General features: G+C 41.0%; 1 protein-coding gene across 5 annotated transcripts in view; it reads left to right on the forward strand.

Annotated features, from left to right (window-relative positions):
* WDR19 (WD repeat domain 19) overlaps window positions 1–18,838 on the forward strand; it is a 93,113-nt gene that overhangs the window by 55,846 nt on the left and 18,429 nt on the right. For 4 of the 5 annotated variants that reach the window (XR_004437907.1, XR_004437906.1, XM_033214006.1 and 1 more), the window contains exons 22-30: window positions 787–927; window positions 1,009–1,091; window positions 1,888–1,971; window positions 3,494–3,640; window positions 4,254–4,378; window positions 6,247–6,359; window positions 7,850–7,918; window positions 16,427–16,504; window positions 18,675–18,771. Coding sequence is in view for 3 of the 5 variants with exons in the window: in XM_033214006.1 (XP_033069897.1) it covers window positions 787–927; window positions 1,009–1,091; window positions 1,888–1,971; window positions 3,494–3,640; window positions 4,254–4,378; window positions 6,247–6,359; window positions 7,850–7,918; window positions 16,427–16,504; window positions 18,675–18,771 (937 nt within the window). In the remaining 2 variants the exon portion in view is untranslated. Of the gene's footprint in view, window positions 1–786; window positions 928–1,008; window positions 1,092–1,887; window positions 1,972–3,493; window positions 3,641–4,253; window positions 4,379–6,246; window positions 6,360–7,849; window positions 7,919–13,347; window positions 13,712–16,426; window positions 16,505–18,674; window positions 18,772–18,838 lie in introns of those variants that run through there. The other variant, XM_033214008.1, reaches the window with a different exon arrangement.

The following is an 18,838-nucleotide window of genomic DNA, read 5'->3' on the forward strand; positions in this document are numbered from 1 at the left end:
AGATTAGTTATTTGGTGAGTTCTTTAGCTGTCTTTGGTATCTTTAATGAATTTAACAATTACTAAAGAAATGAAGTTTTTATGTTTAATCATGCCTCATAGAGAAATCTGCAATTTGATAAATGGTTTTCTTCTTAATTTTATTCATAGCATTTATGCTATATAGCTAGTATATTACTTCTTATATAAAATTTTATACCAAAAAGACATATGAAGGTGGCCGGGCACGATGGCTCATGCCTGTAATCCCAGCATTTTGGAAGGCTGAGGCAGGCGGATCACGAGGTCAGGAGATCGAGACCATCCTGGCTAACACGGTGAAACCCCGTCTCTACTAAAAATACAAAAAATTAGCCGGGCGTGGTCGTGGGCACCTGTAGTCCCAGCTACTTGGGGGGCTGAGGCAGGAGAATGACTTGAACCCAGGAGGCAGAGCTTGCAGTGAGCAGAGATCACGCCACTGCACTCTAGCCTGGGCAACAGAGCGAGACCCCATCTCAAAAAAAAAGAAAAAGAAAAGAAGGTCAAGACATATGAGAGATAGTAAAAATTTGGTCTTAAGCATGAAGTTGATCTAGGCTTTCACAGAACAAAATATAATTTTGTAATAGCTGGTTTTTAAAAAAAAAAAGACCCAAGTGTTATTTTAAAATCATGAGACTTCCCTGAAAAGATAAAAGTAAACCATAACCTTTGTAATCATTTTAGAGTTAAATTCATTGTTCTTTCTTAAACACATGGTGTTAAGTTAGAATCTGATTTGTTAGTATTTGCCTTGTGATTGCAGGAACATGATGAAGCTTGTCTGGCTGGAGTGGCCCAGATGTCCATAAGAATGGGAGATATACGTCGAGGGGTTAACCAAGCACTCAAGCATCCCAGCAGGGTCCTTAAAAGAGACTGTGGAGCCATATTGGAGAATATGAAGGTCCTCTTTTATCTGCATCAATATTCATATGGTCTTTTATACATAATAACTTAGTATTTTAATAATCCTGTCTTATTTTAGCAATTTTCAGAAGCAGCCCAACTGTATGAAAAGGGTCTCTACTATGACAAAGCAGCATCTGTTTATATCCGCTCTAAGAATTGGTAAGAGCTGCCTGCGGTTTGTTTCTGAACAGGATTGGAAATGAATGTGCCTCTGGGGTCTCCCCACTTGCCTCCTTGCCATGCTTTCTCCCTGTCCATTCTGTTCCCCTATCTAGACCTGCCCTTCATCTCTTTTGTTCTCCTTAGATAAGTTCATGTTAATAGTTCTTTTTCCAAAGAATAGCACATTCTCCTGGTTTGGTGTGAAGAAATCCTTAATCAGATACATTAGTAGGAAAAAACAAAAACCCCCCTTGTCCTAACAGAGTTAATGGACTAACCATTTTCCTACCCTTGGGGGTGGGAGTGGAGTGGGTGTTAGGAGAAACAGCAATTAAATCAGCTTTTACCCATAGGAGCCAAGATTTTCTTTTCTTTTCTTTTCTTTTTTTTTGAGACAGAGTCTCGCTCTGTTGCTCAGGCTGGAGCATAGTGGCACGATCTCAGCTCACTGCAACCTCCACCTCCTGGGTTCTAGCAATTCTCTGCCTCAGCCTCCTGAGTAGCTGGGATCACAGACATGCCGCCACTATGCCTGGCTAATTTTGGTACTTTTTTTTCTAGTAGAGACAGGATTTCACCATGTTGTCCAGGCTGGTCTTGAACCCCTAAACTCAGCCCGCCTCACCCTTCCAAAGTGCTGGGATTACAGGCCACTGCACCCCACCAGGAACCAAGATTTTTGAAAGATAGTAATAACTGTTTTTTGCATCCTAAAACCTAACATTTGGTTATAGCAGGCTACTTTTAGAGTGAACATGGTACTCATATTGTTCTCCTGGACCTAATTTTCCAGGGCAAAAGTTGGTGATCTTCTGCCCCACGTTTCTTCTCCTAAGATCCATTTGCAGTATGCCAAAGCCAAGGAAGCAGATGGAAGGTTTGTACACTTTCTCAAATTTATACCAATTTAAAGTAATATAAGCTTTACAAATTAACCATTGATATTTGCAACCCTGTAAGAAAGGCAAAGTAGAGAAAGACAGAAAACACCTTTATTTAATCCTTTGTTGACCTGAAGTGCCAGACTATTAAAATCCTCCTGTACCTCATATATCTCAGTGTTTCCTTTATATACTCAAATATAGACTAGTATCTCTTTTTATTTGAGGGTTTTATAGTGGAAGTTGAAATTTTGATATAATATGGCATGAAAATAAAGTGATTGTTATTTTATTAAGGAGGATTACTATTTTATAAATCACAGATGCAGGGGGAAAGAAAAGTGAAGAAACATACAGCTGCTTGCTGAAGCCACATAGGGCTGCTTGTTTAAGCTTGTTTAAGCTGCTTAACTATCCATTGCTATATTTTAACTGTATTTAAAAATTTATAACTCTATTGTAATACAGTTAAAATATAGCAATGGATAGTTAATATCCTAAACATACAAAGATCTCCCACTACTTAATACAAGAAACTCAAAGACACTAATAGGAAAATGGGCTAAAGACAAGAACACAAGTGCCAGAGGAGGAAATACAATTATGAAATTGCATTTGATGTAAACATGAAAAGGTTCTACCTCACTAATAGTAATTAAATTAAGGCAACCTGCCATATTTGGAAATATTTATTTTAAACTAATAACCATGTTGTCAAAATGTGCTTATATGTACACAACCAATAGAAATGTAACTTTTGGGCTGGGCATGGTGGCTTACACCTGGAATCCCTGCACTTTGGGAGGCCAAGGCAGGAGGATCACTTGAGGCCAGGAGTTTGAGGACAGCCTGGGCAACAGAGAGAGAGCCCATCTCCACAAGTTTAAAAATAAAAAAAAATTTTTTAAAGAGCTGTAACTTTCTATAGCCTCTGGAAATTAACTTGGAAATATCTACGAAGAAACTTTTAAAGGAGATTTAATACCCTGCACTTTTAGAAAAGTAACCTTAGGAAATAGAGATATATACCGAATGTCTTGTTGAAATGGAGGGAGCTGAGAGCCGGTCAGGAACTGAAGAGGGATCCTGAGCTCTATCTGGAGGTCAACACAAAGGTATGAGCTTTGTGACTGAGGATATGTAAAGGTTTTATATATCACCATGAAGCTGTATCTATAATTGTGAAAAAAAATCGACATTTTCTATGTTTTCTATATTACTATTATAATCTTCCTACTTAAAAGGAAAAAAAAAGCAGTAAAATGTAAAAAAAATATGGCTTTGATTCAAATGGGAAAATACAGTTTAATATTGATATTTTACTGTTCATTTATCAAATTGCTAAAAAGAACATTTTAGTGGGGTGGTTTCTGGTATTTTTCTGTTAAAGGAAAAAGAAGTTCAGGAAAAATAAGCAGTCACCATCAATAACATGAAAAAGTGTCCTAAACACTTATCAACATTTTCTCTCCAGATTGACAGTGTTAAAAAAAGTTTATCTGAGCTATGTTTTTATAGATACAAAGAAGCTGTTGTGGCTTATGAGAATGCAAAACAATGGCAAAGTGTAATCCGCATCTATCTGGATCACCTCAATAATCCTGAAAAAGCTGTCAGTATTGTTAGAGAGACCCAGTCTCCGGATGGAGCCAAAATGGTAGCCAGGTAACATAATACATTAATATTTTTGGACTTTCAAAAACTAACCATAAAAGTAAGCCTCCACCTTCTATCATCAAATATATTAATTCAAAAGGAATATTTAGTCTTTATTTTTTTTATCAGGTCTAAGTATTTAAATTCAAAGGCTGTTGTGGTCAGCAGACAAGAGTATGTCTTTCAAGTGTAAGCATATAATATAGAACTGCATGCTGGGTGTGGTGGCTCACACTTGTAATCCCAGCACTTTGGGAGGCCGAGATGGATGGATCACCTGAGATCAGGAGTTCAAGACCAGCCTGGCCAACATGGTGAAACCCCATCTCTACTGAAAATACAAAAAATTAGCTGGGTGTCGTGGTGCATGCCTGTAGTTCCAGCTACTTGGGAGGCTGAGGCAGGAAAATCCCTTGAACCCAGGAGGCGGAGGCTGCATGAGCCGAGATTGCGCCACTGCACTCCAGCCTGGGTGACAGAGTGAGACTCCATTTCAAAAAAAAAAGAACTGCAATTTATCTAATAAATTTTGATTTTTAAATGGTTTCCCCTGGTTGAAAAATTTTGTAAATCACAAACTCATTTAAGAGTCTAGCTAATTAAAGAAAGTACTTTGCTTCAGGTTTTTTCTACAGCTTGGTGACTATGGGTCTGCCATCCAGTTTCTTGTCATGTCCAAATGTAACAATGAAGCTTTCACACTGGCTCAGCAACACAACAAAATGGAAATCTATGCAGATATTATCGGTAAATATCATTTTTTCCCTGGTTCTCTTCAAGATGTTTATCATAAAAACACTTTGTCGCTTATGATCTAATTATCAGATTGGTATACATACAAGAATGCGCTTGGTGTAAATGTTTATCATTTATACGTAGACACACATGTATCTATGTTATGTGTTGGATTTGAAGATCCCTGCTACTTCAAGGTAAGATGGTATTGTTAAAAAGGATTATTTTAAAAATTAAGGGTCTTTCTGTGTGAATTCCAAGAGAGGCTAGATTTCCCAAATCCTGCTATTTATCAGCCAGTAGTAAATCAAAGATTTCAAAATGAAGGTGATAGAAAATGCAGGATGATTTTTGAAAATGTAAATATTTTCATTAAAAAATCGAGTTACAAATGATGAAGAGTGATATACCCAAGATGTGTTTTTCAAAGATTTGGACAGTCCAAAGGAGAATTTGATATTCTGGGAATGCCTGCTTAGAGGTTTTCTTCTCATGTTTGCAATTATTTTTAGAAACTACTGAAATAATTTTCAAATTTTCATTTCATGGACCATACATAATGTTATGTGTGTTTTGTTTTGTTTTGTTGTGCTAAAATATATATAACATAAAATTTCCATTTAAAAGTGTACAATTTGGTACATTCATTCACGTTGTTATGTGGCCATCACTACTGTCCATCTCTAGAACTTTTTCATCATCCCAGACTTTCTCTGTACCCATTAAATAGTAATTCCCCATTGCCCTCTTTTCCCTAGACCCTGGTAAGCACGATTTTACTTTCTGTATCTATGAATTTGACTATTCATGGTACCTCATATAAGTGGAATCATAAAATATTTGTTATTTTGTGTTATTTTGTTTTTTATAATTCACAAAATGACCATAAGAATTGATGTTAGGATTCACAAGAAAATATTTATTTCAGTCTTCAAGGAAACAAATTAGGTAAAAGCTTCTTGGGATGCTTTGGCTTCCCAAATGACTTCTTGCGAAGTCATTAAGATAATTAGAGAAAATAGAGTTTAAAAAAAAAAAAAAAAAGGAAGTACAGATAAGCAACTTCAGAATTGCCAATGCTTAACTTGACTGATGACATTTCTGTCCTAACATTACCACCACCATTTCACTAAAGCAATTTTTCTAAGTTCTTAAGAACATGATTTGTCTTATATAAGGTGTGTATATTAAGGGTGTGTGTGTATGTGTGTGTGTGCCTCCTCCCACCTTCAAAACACACACATACTTTTCCCCACTTAGCTTTATGCCTTTCTCCTATAAACCCCCTTTTCCTCCAGCTGGAGGCACAGGGTGGTTGTCATACTTTAGTATTCTATTGGGCCTCAACTCCCATAGGTAAATGTAAATGATGAATTGGAATTCCAGCAGCTTTGGGGGTCCTTCTTCCTCTATGCTTAATGTATTTAAGCCCCAAGCCACAGGAAGAACAGTCATATCTTTAACCAGCATCTACTGGCTACTCGAATGTCATCTTCCCTACTTGTCTGACAAATACACAGACTATTGTTTAAACCAGGCATTGCTGAGAGGGATGGATTCCATTTGTATTACTAACAAAAACCTTATAATTTCCTCTCCTGGATCACATTTAGAGTTAAAAAAAAAGATGGAACAGAGTCAGTATTTGGGGTAATTGTGATAAGTATGTTTTGTGACGAAAACAGACATTAATAATTACATTGATGTTTGCTGTTAGGAGTTTTTAATCACCTATTTTTAGATCACTCGTTCTTAGATTTCTCATTAGATTTCTCTTAGATTTCACCTATTTTTAGATCACTCGTTCTTTATTTTCAGGTTAGCAGTAAAAGGTAAACAAATTTTGCTCAGATATTTTACTCAGTAAACTTCTGTTATAGGTTCTGAAGACACTACTAATGAAGACTATCAAAGCATTGCCTTATACTTTGAAGGAGAAAAGAGGTATCTTCAGGCTGGAAAATTCTTCTTGCTGTGTGGCCAATATTCACGAGTTAGTATTTGCCAAGAAAATATACACTGACTACGCAGGAATAATTGTAGGAAATATATGTAAATGCCAGTAACTCCCACTCAGATTTGAAATCTCAGAGCTAACTCTGAAATCTTCCTCTCCCTCCCACACCCAGTCACAACCTTCCTTTCACATCTGTCACTTTCATTCTAACTACCATCAACTCAGTCCAGGCCCACATGACCTTGCTTCTGATTATTGAAGTAGTTTCTTATTTTTCCTGTTTTTAGTTTGTCCGCCTTTAGAGTTTGTCATCCTTCACTTTGTTCCCCAAATAATAGTTGCTTTCATTGTTACAGAGTCCATTGGCCTAAGGCAGGGGTTACAGTGTCCAAAGAAGGGACACGATAAGTGAAGCTACGGAGTAAAGCTGCGCATTGTTCATGTGACAGGGTAGGGACTACTGAATGGCACATATCTTAAGAAGCCAGCTGTTGCTCACCTCCATAAAATTGTTTTTTAGGAATCCAGGCCCTGTAGTGCCAGATCATATGATTTTTTCAAGAGAAATGGAAGCTTGGGGCTGCCAGTTTTGAAATATGTGCCCTGATATTTATAGAATACCTCACTGGCCAAAAAAAACGTGTCTGTGTGTGAATTCAGCCTACAGGCCACCACCAATTTGTTGTTGCTGGCTCTTAGATAAAGTCCAAACTCCTTAGCTGGCACTTAAGAGAATTTCCATAATTTGACCAACCAGCCAGAACTCCCTAATCTGGCACCCAGCTGTTTCCATAGAAGAGTCCCACATTCCTCTAACAGCCAGGACTTCATCCATCCTGTTCTCCATCTGGGTTCCTCTCTGTTCCCTACGCCACCTACCACAAACCTATTCATCCTTCAAATGACACCTTCAGGATCATCTCCATGCCAAACCATCTTTTCTTCCTCAGAGCACCTATAAAAGAAAGAAAAAAAAAAAAACACTGACAATCCAGTCCCTTTGTCTTTTTATAGTTGTAAATTTCTTCCTAAGTGTGGTGTTATGGTGTGCAGGAATTAGACAATTATGACTTAAAATAATTGGTCTCTTATATTATCATCATATCACACAGATCTTCCTGGTAAGATTGTACATAACGCAGAAGAGAGGGGCCATGCCATACCATTCCTGGTATTCTCCACGGGGTCTAGCGAAGTCCCACATTCATAGTAGCAGGTTGTCAGTAACTATTTGTTGAAAGAATAAATGAATGAAAATAATTAAATCTTCCTACTGAAAAGGGCACATTTTGCCTTTTCATTTCATCAGGACTAGATTCTTCAGAGGGTTAACTGGGTCCTTCCATTTTTAAACTATACCCAGCTTTTAAGGATATATTTAAGATCCAACACTATGCGAGCCCCTGGTTGAGATGATGATACTTTCACAGACTGTAATTACTTTGTGTAAAAGCTGTGTGAAAGCTTTGTTTTCCCTAATGTGAAAATATTCTGAAAATTTTTAATTGCTATAATTCTCTTTTCAGGCACTTAAACACTTCCTGAAATGCCCAAGCTCAGAAGACAATGTGGCAATAGAAATGGCAATTGAAACTGTAAGTACACTTTGACTGAAACTTTCAAGAATGCCAATTTTTTAAAAAAATTCTTGAAGAAAATTTTAAATATATGCAGAAGTAGACCAAACGGTATACCAAACCCCTACATACCCATCATGTAGCTTCAACAGCTGTCAATGCATAGACAGCCTCATTTTATTCATGCCCTCACCCTCTTTCCTGGGAGTTTTTTTTTTTTTTTTTTTTTAAGTAAATCGTAGTCACCGTATCATTTCACTTGTAGATACAATATCAGTGTCTAAAAGATAAGAAACGTTGGATTTTCTTTTAGGTGTAACTTGAGTACAGTAAAGTTCACAAATCCTAAGTGTACAACTGGATTAGTTTTTTCCTCTGTGCATACCTGTGTAACCCCCACCCAGATCAAGATATAGAACATTTCCAGACCGAAAGTCTCCCTCATGTCACCGCCCAGTTAATATCCCCCACCAAAGGTAACCACAGTTCTGACTTATATTCTTTTTTTTTTTTTTTTTTTTTTGAGACAGAATTTCGCTCTTTTGCCCAGACAAGAGTGCTGTGGCGTGATCTCGGCTCACTGCAACCTCCACCTTCCAGTTTCAAGCGATTCTCCTGTCTCAGCCTCCCGAGTAGCTGGGATTACAGGTGCCTGCCACCGTGCCCTGCTAGTTTTTGTATTTTTAGTAGAGACAGGGTTTCACCATGTTGGCCAGGCTGGTCTCGAACTCCTGACCTCGTGATCTGCCCACCTCAGCCTCCCAAAGTGCTGGGATTACAGGCATGAGCTGCCGCATCCAGCTCAGCAATAGGTCATTCTTCTTCATTGCTGTGTAGTATTCTACTATATGACTGTACCACAGTTTATTTACCCCTTACTCTGTTAATGGACTTTTGAGTTGTCTCCAGTTTGGGCATATTATGAATAAAGCTGCCATAAAGCTGTTCATGTCTTTTGGTGAACAAAAGCCCTCAGTTTTATTGGGTATATATCCAGGAGTAGAATCATTAGGTCATAGTATTCTAAATACAGGTCTTTTTGCCAGATATATGTTGCAAAAATCTTCAAAGGCATGGCTTACCTTTTTATTCTCTTGATGAGCAGAAATTCTTAACTTTTAATAAAGTTCAACTCATGAATCTTTTATAGTTAGTGCTTTTTGGTCCAATTAAGAAATTTTAAGCTGGGTGCAGTGGATCAGTTGAAGTCAGGAGTTCAAGACCAGCCTGGCCAACACGGTGAAACCCCATCTCTACTAAAAATACAAAAATTAGCTGGGCATAGTGGCGGGCACCTGTAATCCCAGCTACTTTGGAGGCTGAAGCAGGAGAATCACTTGAACCTGGGAGGCAGAGGTTGTAGTGGGCCGAGACTGTGGCATTGCCCTCCAGCCTGGGCAACAAGAACGAAACTTCATCTCAAAAAAAAAAAAAAAGAAAAGAAATCTCTGCCTATCCCATGGTCATGAAAATATTTCCCTTATGTTTTCTTCTAGTAGTTTGTTCTATCTGTCTCATTTAGGCTTATGCCCATCCTGAATTAATTAGGTATATGGTATAAGGTAGGGGTCAAGGATATTTCTTTTCAATGTGGATATCCTGTTGACCAGCACCATTTATCAAAATACCATCCTTTCCACCACTGAATTGCCACAAAGCATTTGTCATAAATGAAATGACATGAAATTACCATGTAGTATGAATCTGGTTTGGGATCCTCTAGTCTTTTCCTTTAGTCTGTCCTTGTACCAATACTCCATTGTCCTGATTACTGTATGTATTGTATATTATAATCTTTCTGTTTCTGTGGATTTGCCTATTCTAGACATTTTATATAAATGGAACCATATAATATGTGGCCTTTTGTGCCTGCTTCTCTCATTTAGCACCATGTTTTCAAGGCTTGTCCATGTTGTAGCATGTGACAAGAATTCATGCCTTCTTATGGCTGGATAATATTCCATTGTATGAATATACCACACATTGTTTATTCATCAGTTATTGGGCATTTGTTGTTTCTTCTTTTTGGCTATTATGAGTAATACTGCTATTAACATTTGTGTGCAAGTTTTCATGTGGACATGTGTTTTCATTTCTCTTAAGTGTATTACTTAGGAGTGGAATTGCTAGGCCATATGTAAACCCTATGTTTAACATTTTGAGAAACTGTCCAACTCTTTCCTGAAGCAGCTGACCACTTATATTCCAACAGGCACTGTGTGAGGGTTCCAGTTTTTCTAATAGCAATTCCTTGATATTGTCAACTATCTAGTTAGGGTTCGAATTTCTTCAGCTCTTGCATAAATGCTTTCATACAGTTGGTTAGTTCACCTTAGTATCAAGACAAGGCTCATGTATTACATTTAGTTTATATGGGCCTTAAGTCTCTTTTAATCTCCCTTCCCCTCACTTCTCTCCTTCTCTCTCTCTCTCTCTCTTCAACTGTATTTATATCTCCTAAACACCGCCCGCACATGCATACTTGCTATTTATGTGTTAAGAAAATGGGTCATTTATCCTGAGGAATTTCTGACATTTTGATTTAGCTAATTATATCCTTGTGGTATAATTACCCTGTATTTCCCACTCACTAGTAGTTCAATCTAGATACTTGATCAGATATAGATGATATTTCTGTAAAAGCAACTTCATAGATGGTACCGTGTACTTCCTATTCTCATCACAGCAGTAGGGCCATATCTTTTTTTTTTTTTTTTCTGTTTTGTTTTTTTTTTTTTTTTTTTTTTGAGACAGAGTCTCACTTTGTCGCCCAAGCTGGAGTTCAGTGGTACATTCTTAGCTCACCGCAACCTCTGCCTCCTGGGTTCAAGTGATTCTCCTGCCTCAGCCTCCCCAATAGCTGAGATTACAGATGTGTGCTACCATACCCAGCTAATTTTTGTGTATTTTTAGTAGAGTCAGGATTTCATCATGTTGGGCAGGCTGGTATCAAAATCCTGACCTCAAATGATCTGCCCACCTTGGCCTCCCAAAGTGCTGGGATTAAAGGCATGAGCCACCACACCCAGCCTAGTAGGGCCATATCTTAAATCAACTTGGGCTGCCATAACAAAATACCATAGTCTGGGTGACTTCTGGAGTTTGAGAAGTCCAGATCAAGGTGCTGGTAATTTGGTTCCTGATGAGGGCTCTCTTCCTGACTTGCAGACAGCAGCCTTCTCACTGTGTCCTCACGTGGCCTTTCCTATACATGTATGCAAGGAGAGAGATTTCTCTCCCTTCCTCTTAAGGCTACAATCTAACCTTAATTACCTCCCAGGGGCTCCATTTCCAAATACCATTACATAAAGGTTGGGGCTTTAACAGATGAATTTGGGGTATGTGGGGGACACAAACACTCAGTTCATAGTAGCCCATATTTTTGTGGTCTTTTTGTTGTTGTTGTTGTTGTTGTTGTGTTGTTGTTGTTGCCCAGGCTGGAGTGCAGTGGCATGATCTTGGTTCACTGTAAACCCCACCTCCTGGGTTCAAGTGATTCTTCTGCCTCAACCTCCTGAGTAGCTGGGACTACAGGTGCCCACCTGGCTCCTATGGTTAAAAAAATTAACCACACCTGGCTAATTTTTTTTTTTTTTCTATTTTTTAGTAGAGATGGATGTTTTACCATGTTGGCCAGGCTGTTCTCAAACTCCTGACCTCCGGTGATCCACCCACCTTGGCCTCTGAAAGTGTTGGGATTACAGGGGAGAGCCACCGCGCCCGGCCTGGTCTCTCTTTTTATGGTGTTAAGATTGATTATTGGGTGTAGGTGTGGTCAACCTAATCAATCTATGATAAGCTTTCCCATCAACTTGTCACCCAATGATTTCAGCAACCGTTGATGATTATTACTTAGATCGGGGTATCCAATCTTTTGACTTCCCTGGGCCACATTGGAAGAAGAAGACTTGCCTTTAATTAATAAGTCCAGAAGGGCTCTGATTTGGGTAGTTCAAGTGTCCATCGCAGGATTAATCAACTGGTGGCCACAGGGATGGAATATCATGCCTGGGCAAATTGGGTAAAATTCCCACCACTAGACAAAGTTCAGTAGCCATGGAGATGGGGTCTCTTAAGACATGGAATTTCCACTGGAACTCCATGGTTGAAGTGAAGCAGAAGCATCTCTCAGAAGAGTTGAAGGAATGAATATTAGACAAAATTGTGGATGTCCCTTGCAGCTGTCAAATTTCTCTCCTTTCATTAGTATTCTGTAATCCCACAATACTTTCTCATTGTTGTATTTCTAATGGATTTTGTTACATTTTATTAAGGTCAAGGACATGTAGTCAGTAAAACCAACATATTTGTACTTATTGCTGGGATTACTTCATTCAGACAAGTCCATTCTGAATTTTACTACTGGATTTTTTTTTCAAGTGCAGCTGCAAATCATTTTATGCTTAAGCTGCAGAACCTCTCGTGGTTCCCCATTGCCTCCACAATTTATTCCCAAATTATCCTTCATGGATCATAAAATCTTAGAAATACCTGGAAGTGAACCAGTCTAACCTCCTTCATTTTACTGATGGGGAAACTGAGATACCAGAAGATGATATGACTAACCTACAGACACCCAAATAGAAAGTAATCGATCTGGGACTAAAACCAATGCTTTCTTTCCTTCCCACTTACCTCTTACACTCCTCTAGGTCAGCAGCCTGTGCTACAACTAAATTGGCCACTCTTTTTTTACCCCCTTTTGAGACAGGGTCTCTCTCTGTTGCCCGGGTGGCATGATCACAGCTCACTGCAGCCTTGACCTCCTGGGTTCAAGCAATTCTCCCACCTTAGCCACCCAAGTAGCTGGGACTACAGACATGCCACCACACCAGGCTAATTTTATATTTTTCGTAGAGATGGGTTTTTGCTGTGTTGTCCTGGCTGGTCTTGAACTCCTAGGCTCAAGTGATCCTCCCACCTTGGCCTCCCAAAGTGCTGTGATTACATGTGTGAGCACAGTGCTCAGTCTTAAACTGCCCTCTTTTCTTTGAATAGTTCAGGGTTCCCCTTCCTTCGTTCCTTCACTCTTGCGCCTTACACCTAAAACACCCCTACCCCTGCACCTCTGCATCTCATACTCCTACCCAGTAAGTCTTTCCTAAACTGTCCTTGAGATGAAATTTCACCCTCCCTAGAATGGTCTAAGTACTTTGAACGTCACTTACTGCTATAGTAACTCCCTTCAGATTTACAAGTTCCTCAAGGTCCAGAACCCATCTCTTTATAGAGTGTTCAGCACATGGCAGTCACTCAATTAATACTTGTTGAATCGAGCACATGTTGGTCCCTAGCTCAGTGAAAACAGGTGATAACAAGTTTCCTTCCCAGTCTTCCATTTCTTTCTTTCTTTCTTGGGGACCTTCCCCTGGGGGGAGAAATATCGCTTTTACTCGTGACTTGCATTTTCTCACAATCTGTGCGCTCTTTCACCTGCTGATTCGCAGCCAGAAGCCACACCCCTGAGTTACTGGGTTCACCGTCAAAATGCTTGTGCTTCACCCACCCCCACCCATCCCCATCCTCGACACCTCAAAGCTTTGAAACACCCCCTTGGTTTATGGAGCGGGAAGGGAAGTATGAGACCCCTCACTGGGAGATGATGGGGAAGGTGGGGCTCACTGGTGTCCCTCAGGTGAGTTGGGAGAGTCCTCCTTACCTCCTTGCACTCAGCTTCTGCCTTCCCCACTCCATGAAGTTGCTTGAAAAGGTCCCCACAGATCTCTCACTTGCTAAATATAGAAGTCTCGTGTCAGTCTTCACCCTACTCCATGTTACAGTAACATTTTACCCTATTATACTATATCTTTCTGGACGTTTTCCCCTCAGAACACTGCATCTTCTGTTCTCCACTTCCTTCTCAGATGGTCCCTTCTCAGCCTCCTTCCCTGGCCCCCCTGCCCCTTCAATGCAAGCGCCCCTCAGCATTCCATCCGCACCCTGCCATGAGTTGCCTTTGCCTGGCCACATCTATTCCCTGCTGGCTCTCCTGTCTGCGTGTCTGTCCTGACACTTCGAGTGTGCTCCACTCTCCCTGGGGACAGCTGCCATTGTTGCTGGTGACAAAAACAATAGGGACAGCCGGGCATGGTGGCTCACAGCTGTAATTCCAGCACTTTGGGAGGCCTAGGTGGGCGGATCACCTGAGGTCGGGAGTTCAAGACCAGCCTGACCAATGTGGAGAAACCCCATCTCTACTAAAAATATAAAATTAGCCGGGAGTAGTGGCATATGCCTGTAATCCCAGCTACTCAGGAGGCTGAGGCAGGAGAATCACTTAAACCCGGGATGCAGAGGTTGTGGTGAGCAGAGATCACACCATTGCACTCCAGCCTAGGCAACAAGAGTGAAACTCCCGTCTAAAAAAAAAAAAAAATAGGGACACCTATCGAGTACTGACCCTGCCAGTGGGGAGGCCACATTTTGCATACGTAATAGTGAAAATTACTCAGTGCTTCTCTGAAATTTAAATTTAACTGGGAATGCTGTATTTTTGTTGTCTGTATTTGACAATCCTGTCTACTTGGCACCTGTTCAAGCCATGTACGTGTATTCACTTATTTAATCCTCACAGCAGTTCTGTGAGTTAGGTGCTATTACTGCCCACGTTGAGGCCCCAAGAGTAACCTGCCCAAGATCACACGGGTCTCAAGTAGTGTCACTCAGTTGACCCCCAGCAGGCTGGCTCCATCCAGAGCCTTTGCTTTAACCATTTCTCTGTCCTGGCTTATTCACCCAAAGCCATCCACAGAAGCCATCAAGAGAACAAGCTCTATCATTTATGTCCCAACATCCCTGCTTTACCGAAGTGGCAAGAGCAGAGGTGACACAGATTGGTGAAAGCCTAGCTTTTTCCCCTGACGGTGACCACAGGTGGGGCAGTGTGCAGAAATCCTGCAGCCTGAGAGCCTCTGCACCTGCAGGTTCAGGGCCATTTCTCTATTACTCAAGTCTACTGATTGTATCCTTCCTCTACCAGACAGATAACTTGCAGACTTGTCCTCATACCTCCCCTGAGGTGTAGCAAGCAAGGCCATGTGTTGCTGAGTCCCTAGTGATCATTTCCTCCATTGTCCGGTGGTTTATCCCATTGTAATGTCGTTACCATGACAAGACTGTTCAGTGTTCCTTCCCCTAAGTTGAGCTCCAGCTATGTTTTTTGCTCACTCCTTTTTAATAGACACAGAATTCTGAAGCCTCCTAATTTTGTCAGTAATTCCCTAGTGCTCCCCCTAAATTCCTGACCTCACACATTCTGTTCGTATTAAACTCATACGTGCCCATCCTGCAATGTGGTACATTATTTTTCTGGTTCAACACCACCCAGTACTTCAATGATTTAACTCACTTTTATGGAGATGAATTTTTTTTCCTCTTTTTTTTTTGAGACAAAGTCTCACGCCGTCGCCCAGGCTAGAGTGCAGGGGCAGGATCTCAGCTCACTGCAACCTTCGCCTCCCAGGCTCAAGCCGATTCTCATGCCTCAGCCTCCCAAGTAGCTGAGATTACAAGCATGCACTACCACACCCAGCCAATTTTTGTATTTTTAGGAGGGACAGGGTCTCATCATGTTGGCCAGACTGGCCTTGAACTCCTGGCCTCAAGTGATCCACCTGCCTCAGCCTCCCACAGTGCTGGGATTACAGGCGTGAGCCACCATGCCAGGCCTGGAGATGACTTTTAAGTAAAGATTTCTAAGCCAGCCTTGTCTCCAGAGCCGTACCCACATTTCAGCTGCTTGCCTTTATCCAGGCTTCTCTGGCTGGGACCCTCACTTCTTTACACTTTCGATGACATGTAGTCGTGCGCAAGACCTTTTCCTCAGGGAGCCGCTGCAGAGGAGGGCACCTGGAATGATATCGTTGTGTCAGCGCTTGTGCTTAAGATGCTGTCCTCAAGGTGTCATAGTCATTTATCTTAAAGTTTTTATTAAAACATCCAAGGGCCGAGCACGGTGGCTCACGCCTGTAATCTCAGCACTTTGGGAGGCTGAGGTGAGCAGATCATGAGGTCAGAAGATCAAGACCATCCTGGCCAACATGGTGAAACCCCCGTCTCTACTAAAAATATAAAAATTAGCTGGGTGTGGTGGCGCACGCTTGTAGTCCCAGCTACACGAGAGGCTGAGGCAGGAGAATCGCTTGAACCCAGGAGGCGGAGATTGCAGTGAGCTGAGATCGTGCCACTGCACTCCATCCTGGCAACAGAGCAAGACTCCGTCTCAAAAAATAGTAATAATAATAATAAATAAATCCAGAAGTACATTCTCTGTGCATGTGAAAGAAAATATGGTATTTTGATACAGCAGCTAAGAAAAGCTATAGCATCTAAGGATGGATTTTTATTAATGGAGAGTCTAGCAACAAATGAAGAAAGATCCTGATCCTATGTCATCTTTCAGGCACTTTATTATAGATACTATTAATGCTTTTTATTCCATCTCCTTAAGCAGAAGATTGTCTTTTTCTCCAGTCTTGCTCGATTTAAGATGGTGAATTTGCTGGGTCTTTCTCTCTCATTAAACAGGTTGGTCAGGCCAAAGATGAACTGCTGACCAATCAGCTGATAGACCACCTCTTGGGGGAAAACGATGGCATGCCTAAGGTACTGAACACGTGGGCTTCGTGTGCGTCCTCAGATCTCAGTTACAGTTTGATTCTGCCTGTTTTACCCATCATGCTTTTACAACATAGACGTGAAAAATTTTCTCCCTGCCAGTAGTGTAGATAAGCTAGACCAGGAGTGTCCAATCTTTTTGCTTCCCTGGGTCACATTGGAAGAAGAAGAATTGTCTTGGGCCACACTTAAAATACACTAACAATAGCCGATGAACTAAAAAAAAAAAAAAATTGCAAAAAAAAACTCGTACTGTTTTTTAAAAGTTTACAAATTTGTGTTGGACTGCATTCAAAGCTGTCCAGGGCCACATGTGGCCTGCAGGCCATGGCTAGAGCAAGCTTGATCTAGATAGACCCTGCGTTTTGGGGGATAACGTATATTTACTCTTTAAAATTGGCTTTGCCAACTGTGAGATAGCCATGCCCCTCTAGATAACAATCCTCACCACATGCAGTTTTTCTCAAATGTTATAATTTTGTTTGTTCTAGGAACTATGAAAAAAGATCACTGACATTGAAACTATGACCTAGCACTCATCTCTAAAACTCAGAGTGTGCTTTGTTTACATTCCCAACATTATGGAAATTAACAAAAATCAGATTAAGCATAAAGGTAGTTCTCTGTAACATAAAATAGAAATAAATTGGCCAGGTGCGGTGGCTCATGCCTGTAATCCCAGCACTTTGGGAGGCAAAGGCGGGTGGATCACTTGAGGTCAGGAGTTGGAGACTAGCCTGGCCAACATGGCGAAACCCCGTCTCTACAAAAAATACAAAAATTAGCCGGGTGTGGTGGCGCGCGCCTGTAGTCCTAGCTACTCAGGAGGCTGAGGCAGGAGAATTGCTTGAACCCAGAAGGCAGAGGTTGCAGTGAGCTGAGAGATTGTGCCACTGCACTCCAGCCTAGGTGACAGAGTGAGACTCCATCTCAAAAAGAAAAAGTAAGAAATAAATCATTACAAGCATATTTTCAAAATATGTGACTCAGTGTGGCTTCCTACAGAATGTCCATCTTCTCCCAGTCCTGGTGAGGAGAGACTCACATACCTTTGAGAATGCCCCAGACCTCCTTCTTCCCCTTTGCTTTATGTTCAAGGACATTTGCTGGTGAAGAACTCAAGTCACTGATTGGAAGCAAGGGCAATAGCATGTCACCGCTGGAGAGGACTGTAGTGGTCCCTGAGTCCATTTTCTGCATCTTACAGATAAAGCCACAGAGATCCAGAGCAGCTCAGTTAACTCATCAAAGGATACAGGCCCTTCAGCTGCTTCAGCCACCTCCCATGGTGTCCACTGACTCTAATAATCTGAAAACCAGCATCAGATCTCGCAGCTGTCTAGAGTTGGAATAGGAATGGAAAATGGCCAAAGGCCAAAGAAAATTTTATAGGTCAGAGAAAACTGATATGCATATAAAAATTATTGAAAGTTTGCAAAATTCACGTGTCATGTAAGAATATAGTTTGTCTCCAAGCACATGAGAAATACTCTGTGGAGTAGGTCAGGAATACAGACTCAGATTCTATGGTTCAAATCCTGGCTGACTCCCTCCTGTTATTTCAGCTTCTCATCTGTGAAATCAGGATAACAATAGTGCCTTATTCTCAGGGTGGGTATGAGGTTTTAAATGCATTAGTATTTCTCAAGTACTTAGAATACCACCTGGCCATATTGAGCTCTGAATAAATGTTTAACAAATAAACTAATTCTGTATTCATTGAGTTTTTTTTTTTTTTTTTTTTTTTTGAGACGGAGTCTCGCTCTGCCGCCCAGGCTGGAGTGCAGTGGCCGGGTCTCAGCTCACTGCAAGCTCCGCCTCCTGGGTTTACGCCATTCTCCTGCCTCAGCCTCCCAAGCAGCTGGGACTACAGGCGCCCGCCATGTCGCCCGGCTAGTTTTTGTATTTTTTAGTAGAGACGGTTTCACCATGTTAGCCAGGATGGTCTCGATCTCCTGACCTCGTGATCCGCCCGTCTCGGCCTCCCAAAGTGCTGGGATTACAGGCTTGAGCCACCGCGCCCGGCCTCATTGAGTTTTTTAAAGCAGTATCAATTCTCAGTTACTGGCAGATGAATGTGATTCTAACTGAAATACAAAATTTAATCTCCCCTTAGCTAATGAAGAAACTAATGTTTCTATAATGGTTTATATGTCAGGATGCCAAGTACCTGTTCCGCTTGTACATGGCTCTGAAGCAATACCGAGAAGCTGCCCAGACTGCCATCATCATTGCCAGAGAAGAGCAGTCTGCAGGTGGGTCCGTGATACATACGTGTTACTCCCCAAACAGGCAGCAGAATCAAGCCCCAGCCCCTTTTCT

This window comes from Trachypithecus francoisi, unplaced genomic scaffold (assembly GCF_009764315.1).
Source record: "Trachypithecus francoisi isolate TF-2019V2 unplaced genomic scaffold, Tfra_2.0 Lachesis_group1, whole genome shotgun sequence".
Classification (NCBI taxonomy): Eukaryota; Metazoa; Chordata; class Mammalia; order Primates; family Cercopithecidae; genus Trachypithecus; species Trachypithecus francoisi.